The 20,371-nt window shown below is 35.4% G+C and overlaps 1 protein-coding gene across 2 annotated transcripts in view; it reads left to right on the forward strand.

Annotated features, from left to right (window-relative positions):
* The window catches only part of TTLL7 (tubulin tyrosine ligase like 7), a 142,793-nt gene that overhangs the window by 38,991 nt on the left and 83,431 nt on the right, over nucleotides 1–20,371 (forward strand). For both annotated transcript variants that reach the window (XM_072754734.1, XM_072754735.1), the window contains exons 2-7: nucleotides 6,530–6,725; nucleotides 6,934–7,065; nucleotides 11,493–11,614; nucleotides 12,474–12,541; nucleotides 14,788–14,946; nucleotides 19,898–20,114. In XM_072754734.1, the coding sequence (XP_072610835.1) occupies nucleotides 6,701–6,725; nucleotides 6,934–7,065; nucleotides 11,493–11,614; nucleotides 12,474–12,541; nucleotides 14,788–14,946; nucleotides 19,898–20,114 (723 nt within the window). In that variant the 5' untranslated portion in view covers nucleotides 6,530–6,700. The remainder of the gene's footprint in view (nucleotides 1–6,529; nucleotides 6,726–6,933; nucleotides 7,066–11,492; nucleotides 11,615–12,473; nucleotides 12,542–14,787; nucleotides 14,947–19,897; nucleotides 20,115–20,371) is intronic.

Below are 20,371 nucleotides of genomic sequence, written 5' to 3' on the forward strand. Positions count from 1 at the left end.
TATTTAGGTAACTATCTATGGGGTTAATAATAATAGAGCATCTTCTATGGTTGTGAAGATCAGAGTTTTATATGTAAAAAACCTAGATGAAAAACAAAACAAAACAAAACAAAACGTAGATGAATGCCTGGGCACATAGCATGTTTTATGTTAAGTGACTGCATCAACCTCATCCTTCTCCTTTTCTTCCTTGTGTTCTTCCTTTTCCTCATCAGTGTAATTATAATTCTTAACAGCTAAGGAGAGAGAAGTTTATTATCTGTTGTATAAAATCAAGGGACAGACTGGGTCCAGTGCAAGTCTCAGCAAACTTTTTTTTTTTTTTTCAATCAGAGAATATTACTATAAAGTGGAGCTATGGAAAACTAGAAAATAGTGTCTAGGGGTAGGTGGCAAGGTTCAAATAGGGAATAATTAATTGGTTGGAGTCTGTTATGAGTGATGGTTGTTAGTGTTACTGGCTTTCATTCCTTCATGAGGTGGCGGGGAGGGACAGAGGGAGAGAGAGAATATTAAGCAGGCTTATACCCAGTGTGGAGCCCTACACAGGGCTCAGTCTCATCCTTGAGATCATGACCTGAGTCAAAATCATGAGTCAGACATTTGACTGACTGAGCCTCCCAGGTGCCCTCTGGCTTTCATTCCTATTGGTCATATAGAATGATTGTACTTCCTAACTCTTGTTGGCAGGGGTCATGTGACTTATTCAGACCATTGACCTGTGGAGTAGAAATTTTGTGTCATTAGTTGCCTATACAAGATCCTCCAAAACCCTTTCCCTCTGCCACAGTGACTCGTTTTACGATAATGGCTGCTCTAACAGCGTGTGTCCTCCTGTGTGACTATGAAATGCAGAACACCCCTGCCAGTCTTTGGTTGATATGCAGCATGATTAAGAAATAGACCTTAGTTATTTAAGCTCCTGAGATTTGGGGGATGTTTATTCTTGTCTTGAAATGTAGCTTGTCCTGACTAACAGTGATTCTCCTTGATGGGTTTTGAGAACTGAAAAGTCATACAATAGGATGTCAAATATGGAAGGGGGATGTCAAAAACTATGATGCTAAGAAACAAGAACCAAAGAGAATCATCAGCAATGTGCGAAAATCTAATGTCAGTACTGGGGACACAAAGTATATGGAGAGGTTGGGATCTCCCTGCCCCTCCTCTCTCCCTGTCCATCAGAAGAGTGATATACTATCAAAAGTATATAAAACTAGTTATATACACTGTGAAACCTGAGTGTTCTCCTTATCAGTGTGAAAAAAAAGTAATTTTAAAATCAATGTAGAAGATCAATATCTAGGAACACCAGGATTTAGGAAAAAGAACCATATTGGAGGGCATTAAGATTGTTGAGTACCACAGAAATGCTGTTTCCCCATTCCCTCCCCATCACACGTGTTCACGTCCTCACATACTTCCATGCACATATGTGTACATATGCATCAGATTTTAATCAACTCCACTTGTGACGACAAGTCATTACCCTTCTTGAAACATCACCTTCCCAATGAGGCCTATCTGGATTCAATATTTAAAACTGCAACCCTTCTCCTTCCTTTCTCCCCACATTCCTGATCTTCTAACCAGTTGTGCTTCCTCCCTTCAGAGTACTTAGCATTTTCTGTAGTTTACTTAATATGTCTGCTGTTATTGTTTGTCCCACACTAGAATGCAAGCACCACAAAGAAAGAAAAATTTTATCTGTTTTGTCACTGAGAACAGATGCTGATACATAACAGTATTTTTGAATTGCAGTATCTTCATGAAGGAAAAAACAGGAAGACAGATTCTGGACATGGATATCTGCCTTAATGTTCTAAGAAGAGAGATTAAATCTGATGCAACTTTGTGATCTCAACCACATTTTAAACCACAGCTTGATTCTCTTGTTCTCATTCCTTAGCTTTTAAAGGGAATGAGAGCAAGCAAAATTAAGCTTCTTTGTGAAATCTTCAATATGTCCTATTTAAAGACTGAATTTTGAAGGTAGCATACAAAGTAGGAAATGTCATGGAATTTAGAGATAAGCCACTTCATTGTCACCTATGAGGTGTAACTTTGGGCAAGTTACTTAGCCATGAAATCTAAATTTTCCTATATATAAAATTGGAATAAAACATACTGGGGCATTTATTGAGTGGACTAAATACAAAGTTATGTGAAAATGCCTAGTACATAGTAGGTACTAGTTTCTATTTCTTCCTCCTTCCCTCTCCTCACCATAAAAATGGCTTTTTAAAAATTTTTACTTAAATTATTTTACATATTTTCACCTTAACACCAATTTTGGTTTCCACTGACCTTTAATAAAGATTATTTTATTTTATTTAAAAAAGTTTTATTTAAATTCAGTTTGCCAACATACTGTATAACACTCAGTACTCATTTTAGTAATCAATGGTAGCTAAAATTTCACCAATATGTACGAAGAACCCATTCTATATAGTATTCACTAAGGCATGGATTTCTGAGATTTGTTGGGAAGGTATGAGCTTCTCTCAGGTGATTTACACAAAAGATGTCTTGTGTTCCTGTTTCAAAAATGCCACCAATGCTTTCTTCATTGGTTGGCATTTTCGACTGAAAGTCTGGGAAAAACCAATTTCTTCCTTATGCACATTGAGAAATTAAGTTGTCTATCTGGTAAGTCTATCTTATAAAGGATAAGAATTCAAATTGACCTCTTGTTCAGTGCCCTTTTTACCATATTATACTTTCATCTAAATGAAATACAAAGTTTGGGGTGCCTGGGTGTCAGTTGAGCATCCAACTCTTGATTTGGGCTCAAGTCATGATTTCAGTGTGGTGAGATCGAGCCCCATGTGGGGCTCCATGCTCAGTGGGGAGTCTGCTTCTCTCCTTGTGCCTCCCACACCCGCTGATGTGCACACATGCTCTCTCTCAAGTAAATAAATACATCTTTAAGGAAAATAAATGAAATACAAAGTTTGATGGGTTTTGTTATTAACATAGTAATGTTGAAACAAACTTTTATCACATGTATTTTACTTTTTAAATAGGCAATACATGCACAGGATAGGATACTAAAGGTTGTACATAAAAGTAAGTCTCTATGTGCTGTCCACAGCTGCAATAGGCCGCCACTACTCTATGCCTGTGTTCCACATATGCTTCTGTTATTTTACCCAAATGTAAGCTTTTATGTACTTCGCTTTTTTCACTTAAAAATGTGAAAGTAATCGTAAATGATACGTATTTGCTTCTCAGGGCTCCGTGACCACCTCTGGTTGCTCTCATGCAGCATCATGAACAAGTGCTTATTTAGCATTATGTCAGGAAATATTCTAAGCTCTGGGAGCAGGGGAGTGAACAAGAGAGAAGGAAATCACATGTCTTCACACACTTACCTTCATAGTTTGTGGTTGGTGATATGATAGGTACAAATAATGGTCTCTGTGATAGACTAGAAGAGGGAGAAATTAATTTCTTCAGTCATAGTCAGAGGAGGCTGTAGGGGAAAAGTGGAAATTTATTTGGATTTTACATGATTGGTTGTAATCCAAAGGGAAGAATGGGGAAGAAAGAGCACTCCAACACAAATGTATCGGAATTAGAATTTTTTTTTTTTTTAGTCCTGTTTTTTAGTCCTATTTTTATACCATGTTTTGCATGGTAGCACTGGAGCCTCTACATTTAAGGTTCGCATTTGCTTAGCATTTTGGGAAATTGATTCCTTTTGGAAATGGCTTATTTGCAAAATAAAATTGCTTATTGTCTTAATTTCTGCTGATATTCTAATTCCTCCCCAACCCCCCAATTTGTTTACTTGAACTAGAAATGAAGATTTAATGGGTGCTTTTCACCTAAATATTTGGCCTCTTTTTATATAGGTTCCAAAGTTTTTTCCTTTGTTTTATTTGTTTCTGTTAAGTGTGTAACTAACTATTATTTGCTTCAGGGTCATTAGAACAGAGTTTGTTAGTCTAGGCTGCATGATACAGTCATGTGGAAAACTTAAAGTATGGCTGATACCTGGGCCCCACCGGGGCCTAAGGTGGGACCTGGTTTCCAGGATTTTCAGAAGTTCCTTAAGTGATTTATTTTGCGGCTGAGGTTAAGAAACCTTTGGCTGCAAGTATTTCGGACGTAACTGAAACATGCTGTGTACTTCTGAAAAGTAGGTAACCACGGCTCATTTGAGTGGTGTGATCAGTCTGTCGTCTCATATCTCTTACTAAGAATAAAGTGAAATGATTAGAATTCACTGGTAGAATGAAGTTCTTGAGTTTGTTAAAGCGCTCTTACTGTTATTCACCAGAACATAAGTGCAATTAAGTAGTAAGGCATATGTATGAAAAGACTAAATTTAAGGCCTTTAAATTACTGTGCGGTGGGAGAAGAGGTAACAGTGCTTGTTTTGAGGTCTACACTAATCAGAGTAGTTAGGCACTTTATTTAAGTCAGAAATTAACAAATCTCTTTTTAGAGCCTGTGACGGTTACTAACGTAGTGTCAGTATAGTTAGGCAGACCTTGTCTCACACTCCTGTTGACTTTGTCACCTACTTTCAATGTAACACGTACTCTGTTACCATAAGGGGATCTTTGTTTACTCCGGTAACAAGGTGTTGGACAAGGACTTGTAAACCTGCATAGTTACCTCCCTGAGGTATCACAGAGCTTCCAGAAAGAAATCACGCTGAACTTTAGACCATTCCTTTCTTTTATTCTGAAAGGTAATCCAGTCTATTTCCAGCTTGGAATTGGGAGCTGAGATCAGTCTAGGGATATTCACTGTGATTTCACTGTTTGGTCTGAAGTATTGTGATTTCCCACAATACACCCATATCTTGCAGTTTGTACTGCAATTGAGTTGCCAAGATTTTTTTGTTTTTTGTTTTTTACATCTTTATAGTGTATTAGCACAGTGTCTGAAAATAGTGGGGCTTTGTGAATAGTATGAACAATCGGACAGAACAGGGTTCAGAGCCTAGGTTTTCTATTTATAAACTGTTACCTTGGTTTATTTAACTTAGAAAGCCTTAATTTCCATATCTGGAAAATTTCAGAAATGATATCTAAACTCCAGGTTTGTTAACGATATTTTAGATTCTTAACAGTGCCTGCCCACAGTTGGTCTATAATAAATAAGAGTTCCTAGTTTTTATATTGAATTGTTCTAGATAATTATTTTAGTTTAATTGGTACCTGAGAACAAATTACGTTCTAAATTTTCTTTTTTTTTTCTAAATTTTCTTTAATGATGAATCTTTTTTTTTTAAAGATTTTATTTATTTATTCATGAGGGACACACAGAGAGAGGCAGAGAGGTATGCAGGGAGCCTGATGCGGGACTTGATCATGCACTGAGCCAAAGGCAGACACTCAATCACTGAGCCACTTAGGCATCCCTTTAATAATGAATCTTATTATTAATAATGACTATTGGATGTGATGTATATGAGTCACATTTTATGTAGCTGAATTTCTGATAAACCTGATAATCTCCTGATAAAGATATTAATACCATACCTTTATCATGATAGGTTATACAATTTTTCATTGTATTTAGAGACATATTACAAGGATTCAAAGATTCTTACAATGTGAAGGGAGAAATTAGAAAGTTGATAGTGTAGATTGGGCAGTGTAGTATAGTCAGGGCATGAATACCTAGGTTCATACATACCGAGTGAAAATATAGGTGTCATGTAGGCCATGCTATGGTGTAGCCAAATCAAATTAGTTCATTAAAAAAATGTTTATTGCATTCCTGTGTGTGCCCAAATAAGGTCATGGTAATAAAGACTCCTTGTTTTCTGCCTTTCAAAATTGTTTTTATTTTTTTATTTATTTTTTTATTTGTTTTTTTTTTGTTTTTTTTTTTGTTTTTTGTTTTTATTTTTTAAGTCACAATTCAGATGTGGTCTGCTTTATGCAGTTGTCACCTTCCACCCCATCAACCACTGCCCCTCTTCCTTAATGAGGAATCCCTTTTCTCTGTATTCTGTTGGTATGTGATGTCTGTCTTGACACTTCGTTGTTTCATATTAAAAGTAATGCTGCCCCTAAATTTCAGACCTTGGGTTGAAAGTTGTGTGGGTTCATAGTTAAGGGCACTGCCATTGACATCAGAGAGATGTTAATTTTAATCTCCACTTTGTCATGCTTTGTGTAAAGATCTGTCCTTTTTGAGATCAATTTACTTAACTGAAGAGAGGGATAAAAGCTCCTACCTCATGGTTTTGTTGGAAGATTAAGTGGCTTAAGTGACTACAATAGGGAGCAATAGTAAGTGTTCAATAGATGGTAGTGAATGTGGTTATTATTTTTGTTTTTGTATGGTATGTTATTTATTGTGTGTAAATATGGTATAACTTAAATAAAACCTTCCAGACTGTGCACTTTTTAGGACAGGGAACTATCACTTGGTATTTTTCATAAGGTTTAATAAAATTGACAAACATTTGTTGATTAACTTTGCCCTCACTTGACTTTTAAAAAGAACAGAAAAATTCCATAAAAGTCCTTTTCTAAATGACTTTGTTTTAAAATCCCTACAGGTACTTTCTCATCCCAGAACTTCAGTGTCCTGAAATCTGAGGATTCCATCAAGATAATATGATAGGAACCTTCAGTGATTTGGAGCCATATCCTACTTAGACTAATGCAGGCCTTCCAGATTTCCTGAAAGCTTGGTACAACAGCACACATTGTAACAGGCACAGGCAATAATGCCATCTTTGCCTCAAGAAAGAGGTAAGCAGATTGATGTGATCACATTACAAAACATGAATATATTATAGATCATCACTGAGAATTTTTTCTAAGAATTAAAAATTAATTGAGGACTCAAAGAACTAGAATTTATAGTTTTACCTTTTTTGGGCGGGGGGGCATTTGTGTTCTCTGCTATGGAATTTTTGTTATTTTAATGATGTTTGGTTGGTTTACATTTCTTTTAAAGTTATTCAGGGAACTTCTCCCCTGGATCTGAATACAGAATTGCCTTATCAAAGCACAATGAAAAGGAAAGTCAGAAAGAAGAAAAAGAAGGGAACCATCACAGCAAATGTTGCTGGGACAAAGTTTGAAATTGGTAGGTCTCCTAAGGATCTCATAAGGTTTTCATAATTGTTGGAAAAATTGATTTGATGTTGAAAACAATCTAGAAATTCAGGGAGATAATTATCTTTTGTGTAATTGATTTTTAAATGCCTTCTATGAAATGTTCCTTTTTATGAGATATTTAACATGTTATTAATCAAGTAGAACATCAGTGTAAATGAAAAGCTGTAGCTATTAATGGGATGGTATTAAATATATGTGGTTTTGATTAATACTTAGTTTTAAAATCAAGTATGAAATAAACATTAAATAGATTAAAATGTTAGATGTAAAATTTAAAAAGTACTGAATTAAAAAAATAAAAATAAAAAGTACAAAATTTGAGATTTTTATTAAACAATGAGAACCTGACTTAAAAACATTAAAGACACATTTAAAAAAACATTTCTCTCTGTTTTAAGAAATTGTTTTGATGATGCTGTTGCTTTTTTATTAATGAAATTTCAGTTTTATGTATTCTCTGTTGTATAGAGAATAGATAAGAAGAATAATTGTTTTAAATTAAGATACATTTGCCCAGGGGGTTCCCTGGGTGGCTCAGCAGTTTAGCACCTGCCTTCGGCCCATGGTGTGATCCTGGAGTCCCGGGATCGAGTCCCACATCAGGATCCCTTCATGGAGTCTGCTTCTCCTTCTGCCTGTTTCTCTGCCTCTCTCTCTCTGTGTCTCTAATGAATAATAAATAAAATCTTTTTTTAAATATATTTTTGCCCATCATTGCAGAACTCTTTAACAAATACCAGAAGTACTCAACCAATCTTCCTCTTAGCCATTTTGCATTAAAAGAGTTAAGGAAAATCATATGAACTTCAAGGATGTTAATTATTCTTACCCTTATTAGTCTTTAAGAGCCTCATTTCCATTTACAGTAATTCACCAAAGTTCTTGAGCAATCAGTGGAATACTTCACTGCAATTGAGGTTCCTGATACTCTGTTTCAACAAATGGTCCTTAGAGGCAGGGACTTGAAACAGGTTAGCATGGGAGGGTGAGATGCAAAAGATTCAGGGTTTATTTGCAGCATGTTTTCTAGAAACAAGAGTAAGGTGACCACTGTTAAAGTGACTGATGAGTGGTGCTAATTTATCCTCTTACTTACTTTTAAGATTCCGGTGGGGTTCATCAGGAACCTGATCTACAGGAGAGTGTCTAAGTGCAATTCCCTCTCACTTTCCCAGGGCTGAAGTTGCCTTAGCATTCTTTATACTGACTCCTACCTCCTTGCTGAGCCTGCTCAGGGTTTAAGAGAATTTCTGACTCAGTCCTTGGTTCTGGGACTGTTGGGAGAATACAGAGGAGGGGAGGGAAAGGGAGAATTGGCTATGTGTCAGGGAGGAAGTGCTACCTTGCTTTTCCCTTATTTAAGCTAGTGAAATACAACAGCTTACTTCTTACTGCTTTCTTAACAGTTTGAATTATATAATGGAAATACACTCAAGCCATAGTTAGGACACCTGTGTTTTTGCCCTAAGTGTTGCCTGTTTCCCTCATGTAGATTACTTTGCTGTAGTTTTAATAGTCATGTTTTTATAACCATTGACCAAACATTTCCACATGCATTACTTCATTTAATTCCTCCAGAAACCCTATAAAATAGGCTGCATTACTCCCTTCCTTCCATTCTCCTGCCTTTCCTCACTCTAATAGTGAATTGGAAGTGGCTAATAGTCATAAGAAAATAAACATGGAAAAATAAAGAGCAAAATAAGACGAATCTTGTGGCTGATAAGGATACAAAATACATTCCGTGAGAGTCTCTATAGTTGGAGATGGACATAGATTTGACTCAGAGCTTCCTGGCAACCAAAGCAAATATTTAAAAATAATCAGTTATAGAATGCAGAGGATAAAATCATACTGGTCATTCAAAGGAGATATGACTTCTGTATTCCTGAGTCTTGGGAGAAATTTCTTATGAAGACATGTTGTGGAATAATGAGGTGCATTCTCTTAGTAGTTCTATAATTAATACATTATGAAATTCCACATGGGTTTTTTAAAATTTAAATATAATTAGCCAACATGCTTAGTTTCAGATGTAGTGTTCAATGATTTATCAGTTGCCTATAACACCCAGTTCTCTATACATTCTTTATAGTAGAGTTAAAGAAACAAGCCCAGTGACAGTGAGCAACTTACCCAAGTTCACACAGATGGCAAAAGTGGAACTTGAACCTGAATTCATTTGGTTCCAAATTCAGTTTTCTTTTTACTGTATCATGCTGCTTAAATATGAATTGAAATTTGAAATGAGAAACATAAATGTACCTTCTGTATCTAAAATTCAGAGAGTTTCATGGATTCCTATTTTTAAAATTCTTGAGCAGCCTCTGAAAGCTCTATGGGTCAAGGCCAAAGATCACAGGACAAATTGTGAGGAATGTATTTTTGGTAATTTTTATTAAACGGAGACAAGAAGGATCAGAGAAGGGGATATGTAAGTATGTAAAGGGAAATGTGAGAAAATAGTTTATATGGTTATCACTATTTTACCAATAGGGCATTTGGTTTGGTAGAAATTCAGTACAGAGGCTATGATTTCACCCCCTTTTAAAAGAGAGCTCCTAAAATATCAGCATTTAAAGGCGTAGAGTTAGGCTTTAGCTGTCATCAGCTTTCTGTTTGGAACTGATGCGTTAAAGCGATTTCTTTTCCATGCAGTGGAGGATGATATCCTTAAAAGATTCCAATTGATTTCTAAAATTTCAGTTCAAATAAAAATTTGACTAAATAGCTTACCTGAGGAAAGTGACATTTTAATACCCGGTATTTTTCTTTGAAGTTCAACTAAGTTCTCCAAGCTCTGAATTTCATAATAAAAGGGATTTATATATGACTAACCTTACAGATTTGGTTTTGTGAATCTAAGGAAAGAATGGATCTTTCCCACTATTATGTAACCTGAATGGTCCCAGCCTCACTGGTTCATGTGTATAGTCATAACCACTTTTTAGTAGCTCATTATACTCCCTCCCTCTGTAACTGCCACCAGTTCCATTTCTCTCTTTAAGGTCGTCTCAGTTATTTCTGAGCAGCCCCAAACAATGTCTCCCCTGCAATCAGGAACAGGTCTGCTCTTAAGCTGCTATTCTGGCTTTATTATTTTTTTCTGCTTAGGAGTGAGTTAAAGGAGTCTCCCAGGCTTTGTGGTTATTGCTGTTGCCCTTCGTGTTAGGCCTGGGTGGCACAGCAGGTCCCGAGCCTTCAAGTCATCAAAGCTTCATGGTAGTCTGGGGCAGACAAGAGAACATCCCTTATCCCAACTCTTGCTTTGTACCTTGTCACCTGAACCTTCAGAACAGCCCCAAGTTTTCCTAAGCCTCTCATGGACAACTGTAACTTCAGCTCAGCATTCCTCCTCTGCCCCAAGATCATCCACCTCCAATCACTATTCTCTTCTTTTGTGCTTGTGCTCTAAGAACCATTGCATAAAAAGTCCTTTCTTTCTCGTTGGCCAAAAAGCAATCAAGAATCTCTAGGACTTGAGACCAACAGGTGTCTGTCTGCTTATCAGTTTTATACTTGAGCCAAGTAAATTTAGACAATTGATCCCCTTTTACCATTTCCCCTCATACAAAGGATACACAGTAAAACGAAAACATTTACAAATAAAAATATTGAAGTGCTGCTATATAATTACACCTTTCTATTAAGACTCAGAATTCTGTTGGAACTCAAATTTATCCTAAATATTTTGCTTATCCTTATTCTAAACTTGAAATTCATTAGAAGAATAATGTTAGTATGTTAATTGTGATATCCAAATCAGAGAGGAACATATAAATAGTTTGTACTAAAAAACAAACTTTCCTCTGTGCATAAATTTTTTTCAATAGGATTAAAGGGTTAGAAGCAGATAGGAGGCCAGTTTCCAGATCTCTACTGTGAATTCTACTTCATTATTCCATATCCTGAATTAACCCAGCTGACTTGATTTTAACTGCTAAAAATAATTTGATCTGGGGAGGTTGAAAGTATAAGATGGGTCTAATGATCAGGGACTATTTTTACCTTTTCCCTTTTGTACCTAGCCCAAGGTCACAAAAAAAGCCATGAAGTACATTTTCCTGAGTAGAGGTGTTGTCTCAGCTGTGTGTATGTTTTCACTGTGCCTTGAATAGTCACTGAACTCTTTAGCAGTATTGTGTACCCGCTAAATCTCAGAGGGTTGAAACCAAAGATTTTGAGTGCAATCTAAAAACAGTTCTCAGTTACTGTGAGTATAATTTGGCCCTAGAAAAATTGTCGTTACTAAAAATAAGGGTATGCTATAACTAATGGATATTTTGCAAATGAAATACTGTGAGATAAAATTTGCATATATCAAAAAAATGTTTCCACAACGAATATATTTCAGAAGTATTTTAATTTTCACTTAATTTCATCATTTACTTGCAGTTCGCTTGGTAATAGATGAAATGGGATTTATGAAAACTCCAGATGAGGATGAAACAAGTAACCTTATATGGTGTGATTCTGCGGTTCAGCAGGAGAAGATTGCAGAACTGCAAAATTACCAGGTGGGGATTAATCATGACCAATTATTGGTTTCAGGAGAGTTATATGAATTCCACTATAATTTTACTTAGGGTTCTTAATGTGTTGACATTAAATTTCATTTCTAACCTACCTACATAGCCTCATAGCCTGTTTTTTTGCTGTCCAGTTTTACTGTTTGCATAAAAGCCTGAATTCCTTCCAATCTTTTAACCTCTTTCCATCTTTAAGGAAGAATTAATAGGAGAAAACTTTTCCCACATGGGTGCTTTGCATTACAAGTGATGTGGAATAGATTGCACAGAGGTGCAATCTTCCACGGAGGAAGTGGAAATACTTTGTAAGGTCTGCTATGTGTAATCTGACTTCATTCTTTTATTTTTAGAATGTCAAGCAAACATATTAAAAAAATAGACATCAAACTGAAAAGCCAAATACACAGAATTGTAGATAGTCAACATTTTGTATAGTTTGTTAGCATAGAGTGTAATACAGAATTGACAATACAATAGGGAACAAACAAGGCTATTTTCGTCAATATTTCTACAATTCTTATCTGTATGAATATAGTGACTTTGAAGTACTAGAAATAATTTGGAACTTGAATTACCAGTTATTCAATACAGAAAATTGTAACTTTAATATCTGTGTAAACACTGTCTGATTTCTTAAAAAATTTGCAATTTTATTCTTTGCTTATTGTAGATTCTTTAATTCTATAAAGTCATTAGAGGTCATTTAATTTTAACTATTTTACATTAATAACAATCAGTTCTTAAAAAAAACATTAAACTTGCAGGATGGATGTAACTCTATTGTAGTATAAATGAATATTTTCATTAAGTCCATGAGAATATTAATGTTTACCTTTTTATTTTCCAGAGGATCAACCATTTTCCAGGAATGGGGGAGATCTGTAGAAAGGATTTCTTAGCAAGAAATATGACTAAGTAATCTTCATTTTCTTATAATAGAGAAGACCTTTTCAAAGTTTGTTTTGAATATTATAGTGCATCTTTCACCAGGTTACATTGGTTTGAAATAATATTTTGATGGAAGAGATAGAATTTTCAAGATAGCAGGTCTTAGAAGTTCCCTGGTCTTCCTTCACTTTGTAGAGGAGGTAACTGAGAATCAGAGAAATGAGTATCTTGCACAAGTCAAACAAATAGTTAATAGCAGAGCTGGAGCAGAATCCTGGTCTCCAGAATCTCAGGCTTCTTTTTACTGCAGTTTAGCAACATAATACACTGTAGATGTGTGTGTGTGTGTGTGTGTGTGTGTGTATTCATACAGTGGTTATTGAGCATCTGTATGTTATTGAGCATCTAATATGTGCCAGGCACAATAGTAGGTGCATATGTGCACACACATACACATAGGCACATGTATATATCTCCACCCAGGGATATACATGTACATATATTTATTTCTGAGACTATTTGGAGTAACAGTCTGCTTTTATGGGAAAAACTGTTGAAGGCTCTCAAGTATTATACCAAATGAACTGCAGAATTTTTTCATGATTTATATTCTGTTGACTAAATTTTTTTTAGTTTAAGGAAGTTGAGTGATAATTTGAGAAGGTTTTTAAAAAAGACAACTCAAACAGAGAAAGGTTAGCAAACTGGCATGTAATCAGATATTTGTATGCATCCTGTGAAAGCTTATACACCCACTCACTCAACAAATATTTTTTGTGTGCCTACTATAGAGTAGAGACTGCTAGCAAGTAAACAAGATAAATAAGGCCTAGTCTCTGCCTAGAAATCAAATTTTAGTAAGGGAGAAAGAGTGATACATATAATACAGTTTGATGGTACCATGTTAGAGGAGAGTCAATGTATGGCAGTGACAAAGATCATAACAGACATCATTTCTAAGAGAGGTTTTCTGGAGAATTCAAATGCAAAATTGATATTGAAAAGCATATGGTAGGAGTTCACCCTGTGAGAAGGAGGCAAGGAGACTGTAGGTGAAGACAACAATGGGAGAAACTATATGGAGACTTAAATTAACATGTTTCAGGAACTTCTAAGCAGTTTCTGTGGTTTTATAGGGTGTCAGGAGGCTCAGCCTCAGATGGTGCTGCAGATAAATATGAAGGTCAGGCTGCATATGCCATGTTACTTGTTTTATTCAGTCATTTAATTATTGATTCTTTAACCTCTTTAACTACTCAGGAAATATTTCTGTTTATCCTGAGAGAAATGACATGTTTTTTAATGGGTTTAAGAAAAGATATGTTTTACATAATCTTGGTGGGCCTGTAGATAATGGATTCAAAGAAGGTAGAAAGGAGGGAGGAAGCCCTGAAGGAGGTGATTGTCAACATCTGATAAATGAAAGGAGAGATAGTGGGAATGGGGAAGAGAAAATACATATGGAAAATAGGAAAAAACCAGAATTGACAGGAATGGAAAGCTGCTGCGATATTAGAATCAAAGAAGTGTCCAAGATGACTGCTAGGTTTCTGGTTTAGGAGATTGTGTAGGTGGGACAATTTAGTAACAGGGATTATAGGAAGAATGGACTTCAGAGGAAAGGGAATTACTTCTGCAAAGTTTTGAACATGTGTTTCAAACAAACAAAACAAGACTTAGTATACTCAGAGGCTTCACATGGTTTTCTCAGAAAAGTAGTTGAACTTCAAAAACAGTGGAGTAAAAGATGATCAAAGCTATTCCTTATGGGTGGCCCAGAGGACTCAAAATCATTTTTAAAGGAGCAATATGAATGGCACCTGACAGTGAACCGTTTTCTGCTACCCACCTTCTCATCCCATAGGCAGAGTTAATGACTATTTCCATATGTTAACTTGCCACGTATGTCTTTATTGCACTAACCACATTGTATTTAATAGCCTATATATAAATTCCTTATGGTAGAAACCATATTAATTTGTCTTAATATCCCAGTGCTTAGCAATAAAGTATGTATTCAAATGAATGATCTATCAATATATGAATTAGTACAGAGAACAGAGAATCTTGTCTGTTTTTTTCACTGATGTATCCTCAGTGTCCAGAATAATGTCTAGCACAAAATAGGTGCTTTATAGACATTTGTTGAATGAATCAATAAATGAAGAAATGGTGGGAATTAAAAGCTCTGTAGTAAATGTCAGCAGCGTAGAGAAAGAAAGTTTAGAAAAGTTTGAATAGAAATTACTTTTCATATTATCTCTAATTTACAGAATGATCAAGTCCCGGCCTTTGGATTATACCTTTGTTCCTCGAACATGGATATTCCCTGCTGAATATACACAGTTCCAGAACTATATGAAAGAATTGAAGAAAAAAAGAAAGCAGAAAACTTTTATAGTAAAACCAGCTAATGGTGCAATGGGTCATGGGTAGGTATTTTTCACCTAGAATGTATAAAAGCTTAAAAAAAAAACTGGGGGAAAAGAATAAATGTGAGCCTTCACTCATGGTTTATTATGAAAAAAAAATAAAATGGGTCTCTGTTGCTTTTTTGGAACTAAATATTTATTGAGCCCTTTTACGTTGTTCCACAGGCTTAATGAATTCAATTTAAAAATTAAATCAGTTGAAAGACTGATAATTGGAGACAATAAAATAAGAGAAAAAAAAGATGTTTTCTAATTTTTCCTTAAGCAGAAAATTTCCATTTATTTTGTTTTTTAAAGATTTTATTAATTCGAGAGAGAAATTGAGAGAGAGAGAGTGGGAGAGGGAGAGAAAGAGAGAATGAGCAGTGGGGAGAGGCAGAGGGAGGGGGAGAAGACTCCCTGCTTACCAGGGAGCCTAATACAAGACATGATCCCAGGACCCTGGAATTATGACCTGAGCCAAAGGAAGACACTTCAATTAACTGAGTCACCCAGGCACCCAAAATTTGCATTTATAATAATTTTAGAGTAAGCTTGGATGGTAAAGTTCAGTTGATATAGTGGAGCTAAATTGACTTGGAGAAGCTAGAAATTTAAAGCAAAATAAGTATCCTCTTTGCTTTACAAATAAGCTTTTTTCTTATGGAGCCACCGTATTTGAATTGAATATCACTAAAACACGTTTTAAGCTAAAGTACCACAAACTAGACATGTTAGCTGATTATACAACTTAATATTCCTAGGTCCTTTTGCTTTCTAATGTTTTCTACAATGTACTTTTTTGAGGCTGCTTTTTTTTTTTTTTTTTTTTTTTGAGGCTGCTTTTAATAAAAACATATTATTTTAACATTTTGATTTATCATTTTATCATTATATATTGTTCTTCCTTGTCTCTTATAACAATTTTTGTCTTAAAGTCTGTTTTGTCTAGTACTAGTATAATCACTCCAGTTCTCTTTTGGTTACCTTTAGTATGGAGTATCTTTTCCATTTGATTACTTTCAACTTATTTGAATCTTTGAATCTAAAGTGAATCTCTTGTAGACAGTGTGTGATTGGACCATGGTTTTTTTTTTTTTTTTTAATACATTCTGCAAGGCTTGTCTTAGTTGGAGAGTTAATGTACTCAATGTAATTATTGATAAGGAAAGATTTCAGCCATTTTGCTATTTGTTTTCTATGTCTTAGTATAGTTAACATTCTTCAATTCCTCCTTTTCTACTCTCTTGTGTATTAAATAGATATTTTCTTGTGTGCCATTTTAATTTTGTCATTTATTTTACTATATATTTTTGAGTTTTTAAAATTTTTTATTATTTTTATTATTTTTTTAGAAATAGAATTTATTGACGTATCACTGACCTGTAATACCCACTGTTCATCATAACAAGTGCCCTCCATAATACCATCGCCAGTTAGTTCATTCCCCACCCACGTCCCTCCATCAACCCTCTGTTTATTCTCTATTGTTAAGAGTCTTATTGTTAGCTTCCCCCCGTCTCCTTCTCTCTTTTTTTCCCTTCCCACACATTCATCTGTTTTGTTTCCTAAATTCCACACATGAATGAAATCATATGGTATTTATCTTTCTCTGACTGACTTATTTCGCTTAGCATAATACATTTCTAGCTCCATCCACGTTGCTGCAAATGGCAAGATTTCATTCTTTTTGATGGCCGAGTAATATTCCATTGTCTATGTAGACCACATCTTCATTATCCATTCATCAGTCAGTGGACACTTGGGCTCTTTCCATAGTGGCTATTATTGATAATCCTGCTATAAACATCAGGTTGCATGTACCCCCTTTGAATCTCTATGGGAGGGTTTTTTTTAAGTGGTTTCCCTGGTATTATAACTAACACTTTGATTTATAACAGTTTTATTTAGATTAATATCAACTTAGCTTCAATAGTAAAATGAAGACAAAACCAAAAAAGACCTCACTTTGCCTCTATATAGCTCTCTCCTTTTTTATATTATGATTGTCACAAATTACATTTTCATAAACTGTGTGCCCATCAACATAGATTTATTATTGTTGAATGCAGTTGCATTTTAAATAATATAGGAAAAAAGAATAGTTATAAAACTAAACTACATTAATAGTGACTTTCATATTTACTTATGTAGTCACCTTTACCAGTGTTTTTTATTTCTTTATGTGGATTTGAGTTACTTGCTAGTGTCCTTTCATTTTAGTCAGAAGAATTCTTTTTAGCATTTCTTATAGGCCAACTATACTAGCAACAAACTCTCAGTTTTTATATGGGAATGTCTTTTTTTTTTTTAAGGATTTTTTTAAAAGATTTTTATTTATTTATTTATTTATGAGAGACACAGAGAGAAAGAGAGGCAGAGACACAGGCAGAGGGAGAAGCAGGCTCCAGGCAGGGAGCTGGACATGGGACTTGATCCCGGGTCTCCAGGATCATGCCCTGGGCCAAAGGTGGCGCTAAACTGCTGAGCCACCTGGGCTGCCCTATATGGGAATGTCTTAATTCCTTTTTCGATTTTGAATACTTTTGCTATAAGATATGGAATTGTTGGTTAACAGTCATTTTTTGTTGTTGTTGTTGTTGTTGTTTTTTGTTTGTTTTTTTGTTTTTTGTTTTTGTTTTTCTCTTTCTGTCAGCACCTTGTATATATCATCTCACTGCCTTTGGTCTCCATTGTTTCTGATGAGAAATCAGATATTTATTTTATTGAGGATCCTTAAATGTAATAAGAAGACTTAGTCTTGGTTTCAAGATTCTCTCTGTCTTGGCTTTTGACAGTTTTATTATAATATGCCTTACTGTGGATCTCTTTCAGTTTATCCTATTTGGAGTTCACTGAGTTCTTTAGATGTATTTTTTTTTAAAGATTTTATTTATTTATGAGAGGGAGAGAGAGAGAGAGAGAAAGAGGTAGAGACACAGGCAGAGGGAGAAGCAGGCTGCATGCAGGGAGCCTGATGTGGGACTTGATCCCTGATCTCCAGGATCACGCCCTGGGCTGAAGGCGGTGCTAACCCGCCGAGCCACCCGGGCTGCCCTAGATGTATTTAGATGTAGTTAATATTTTTCATCAAATTAGGAAGTTTTCAGCCATTAATTCTTCAAATATTTTTTCTGTCCCGTTCTCTCTTCTCCTTCTGAGATTCCCAATGTGTGTGTGTTGGTGGTATTCTTGATGGTGTTCCACAACACTCTTAAGCTCTGTACATTTTTCTTCATCCTTTTTTCTTGCTGTTCTGAGACTAGTTCCAATTGACCTACCTTCAAGTTAACTGATTTTCCCCCCTGACTTCCTGTATCTTCTGTTTAGCCTCTCTATTGAATTTTTATTTAATTACTGTGTTTTTTAACTCCAGAATTTCACTTTGGGTCCCTCCACTCTTTTTAACAAACAAACAAACAAACCCCAACTATATCTCTATTGATATTCTCTATTTCGTGAGATACCATTCTTATGGTTTCCTTCAGTTCTCTGCATATGGTTTCCTTTAATTCTTTGAACAAATTTATTTTATTTTTTAAAAAGATTTTATTAATTTATTCATGAGAAACACACAGTCCGATTCAGGACTCGGTCCTGGGACTCTGGGATCACGCTCTGAGCCAAAGGCAGATGCTCTACCACTGCGCCACCCAGGCATCCCTTTGAACAAATTTAAAACAGTTGATCTAAATAGTTGATTTTCTAGTAAGCCCAGTGTCTGTCTTTCTATTAATTGGTAATTTTCTTGTGTATGGGCCGTACTATCTTTTCTCTTTGTATGATACATAATTTTTTTTGTTGAAAACTAGACATTTTGAATGTTATAATGTAGCAACTCTGAAAATCAGATTTCCCCCCTCTACAAGTTTTTTTTTGTTGTTTTTTGTTTTTTGTTTTTTGCTGCTTATTATGGTTGCTTATTTGGTTAGTGATCTTTCTGAAATAATTTTGTGGAGTCTGTATTTTTTGTTGTGTGGCACTGAAGTTACTGTTCTGTTGGGTCAGTGCTCAGCTAGTAAGTGGACAGAGATTTCTTCAAATATTTGCAACCAAAATAAATGAAGAAAACTGTCCCCAAATCAAAACTCCCAGTCCTTGCAGATGGGGTATATGAGTGTGTTGGAACATGCCATCAACACTTAACTAGGCAATTTAAAACTCAGCTTTAGTCTTCATTTCCTCCTTGTGCAGAACCTGTTGGTTGGCCAGAGATAAGAGCTTAGGGACTTACAAGTCTTTCCTGAGCATGCACTTTTAGCCTTGGGTATGCACATGGCATTCTAGATTCCCAAAAATATGAGGTTGTCAAAACTCTTATTCCCCAAAAGATTCTCATACTTCAGTCTTTCTTCTCAATGTTTTTAGTTAATATATTGTTTTCCCCAACCTTTACTGGTTGCCATAGGCAGCAGGAACTAATTCATTTGTCTTTAAATGTTTTCAATAATGCCTACACCCCTTCAAGCAGCTGCCTCAACACTAGGAGAGTTCCTACTTAGGCAAGGTAAAAGCAAGTCCTTTGAGTTTCTTCAGGAAGCCACCAGACAGGTAAAACAACAATAATAACAACAAAACTACCACAAGAATAAGGTCTATTCTGTTCCCTCCAGAACCAGTACCTGTACTGGGAACATGGGCTGTGTTCAAGACCATTGCTGAGTTGAGGTTGGGGGATGGGACCAAAATAAGTTAAAATGCCACAAAGCTCTTTTACATAGATTTGACTTATTTTTCCTCTCTCTCTCTCTTTTTTTTTTGATTGTTACTTGGTTGTTACAGGCTTTTGGTCAGTTTTGAGGTTTCCAAAAAAATTGATTCTGATAACTTTTTGGCTGTTCATTGCTTTTGTGGAGGGACAGACTTTGGAGTTCCCTACTGCACCATTTTCCTCTTGAGTATTGTCTGTAATTTTGTTAACATCTTGACCCCTATCAAATTATTCTTTTAATTCTCTTTTTTTTAAACTTAGAATTTCTTTAATAAGAAATGGTGACAAACTTCCATCTCAGGATCATTTGATTGTTCAAGAATACATTGAAAAGCCTTTCCTAATGGAAGGCTACAAGTTTGACTTACGAATTTATATTCTGGTAACATCGTGTGATCCACTGAAAATATTTCTGTACCATGATGGGCTTGTGCGAATGGGAACAGAGAAATACATTCCACCTAATGAGTCTAATTTGGTAAGTGATACCAGACAGAATCGATGGCTTTATTCATTTGTTCAACTTGTACTTTTTAAAGCATGCATTGTATGTAAAGATTATGTGAATCAAAGTAGCTCTTCTCAAGTTTTTATACTCAGGAATTGTGTACATAAACAAGACTGCTTCTAGTTTATAGACAGCTTTGTGAAAATTAGAAAAAAAAAAATGTCTCCTCTAGCAGGGCGCTGTGAGCACAAGGATGGATTTCAAAGCACACGTGTATGTAGTGGCCT

Source organism: Vulpes vulpes, chromosome 3 (genome assembly GCF_048418805.1).
Source record: "Vulpes vulpes isolate BD-2025 chromosome 3, VulVul3, whole genome shotgun sequence".
Lineage (NCBI taxonomy): Eukaryota > Metazoa > Chordata > Mammalia > Carnivora > Canidae > Vulpes > Vulpes vulpes.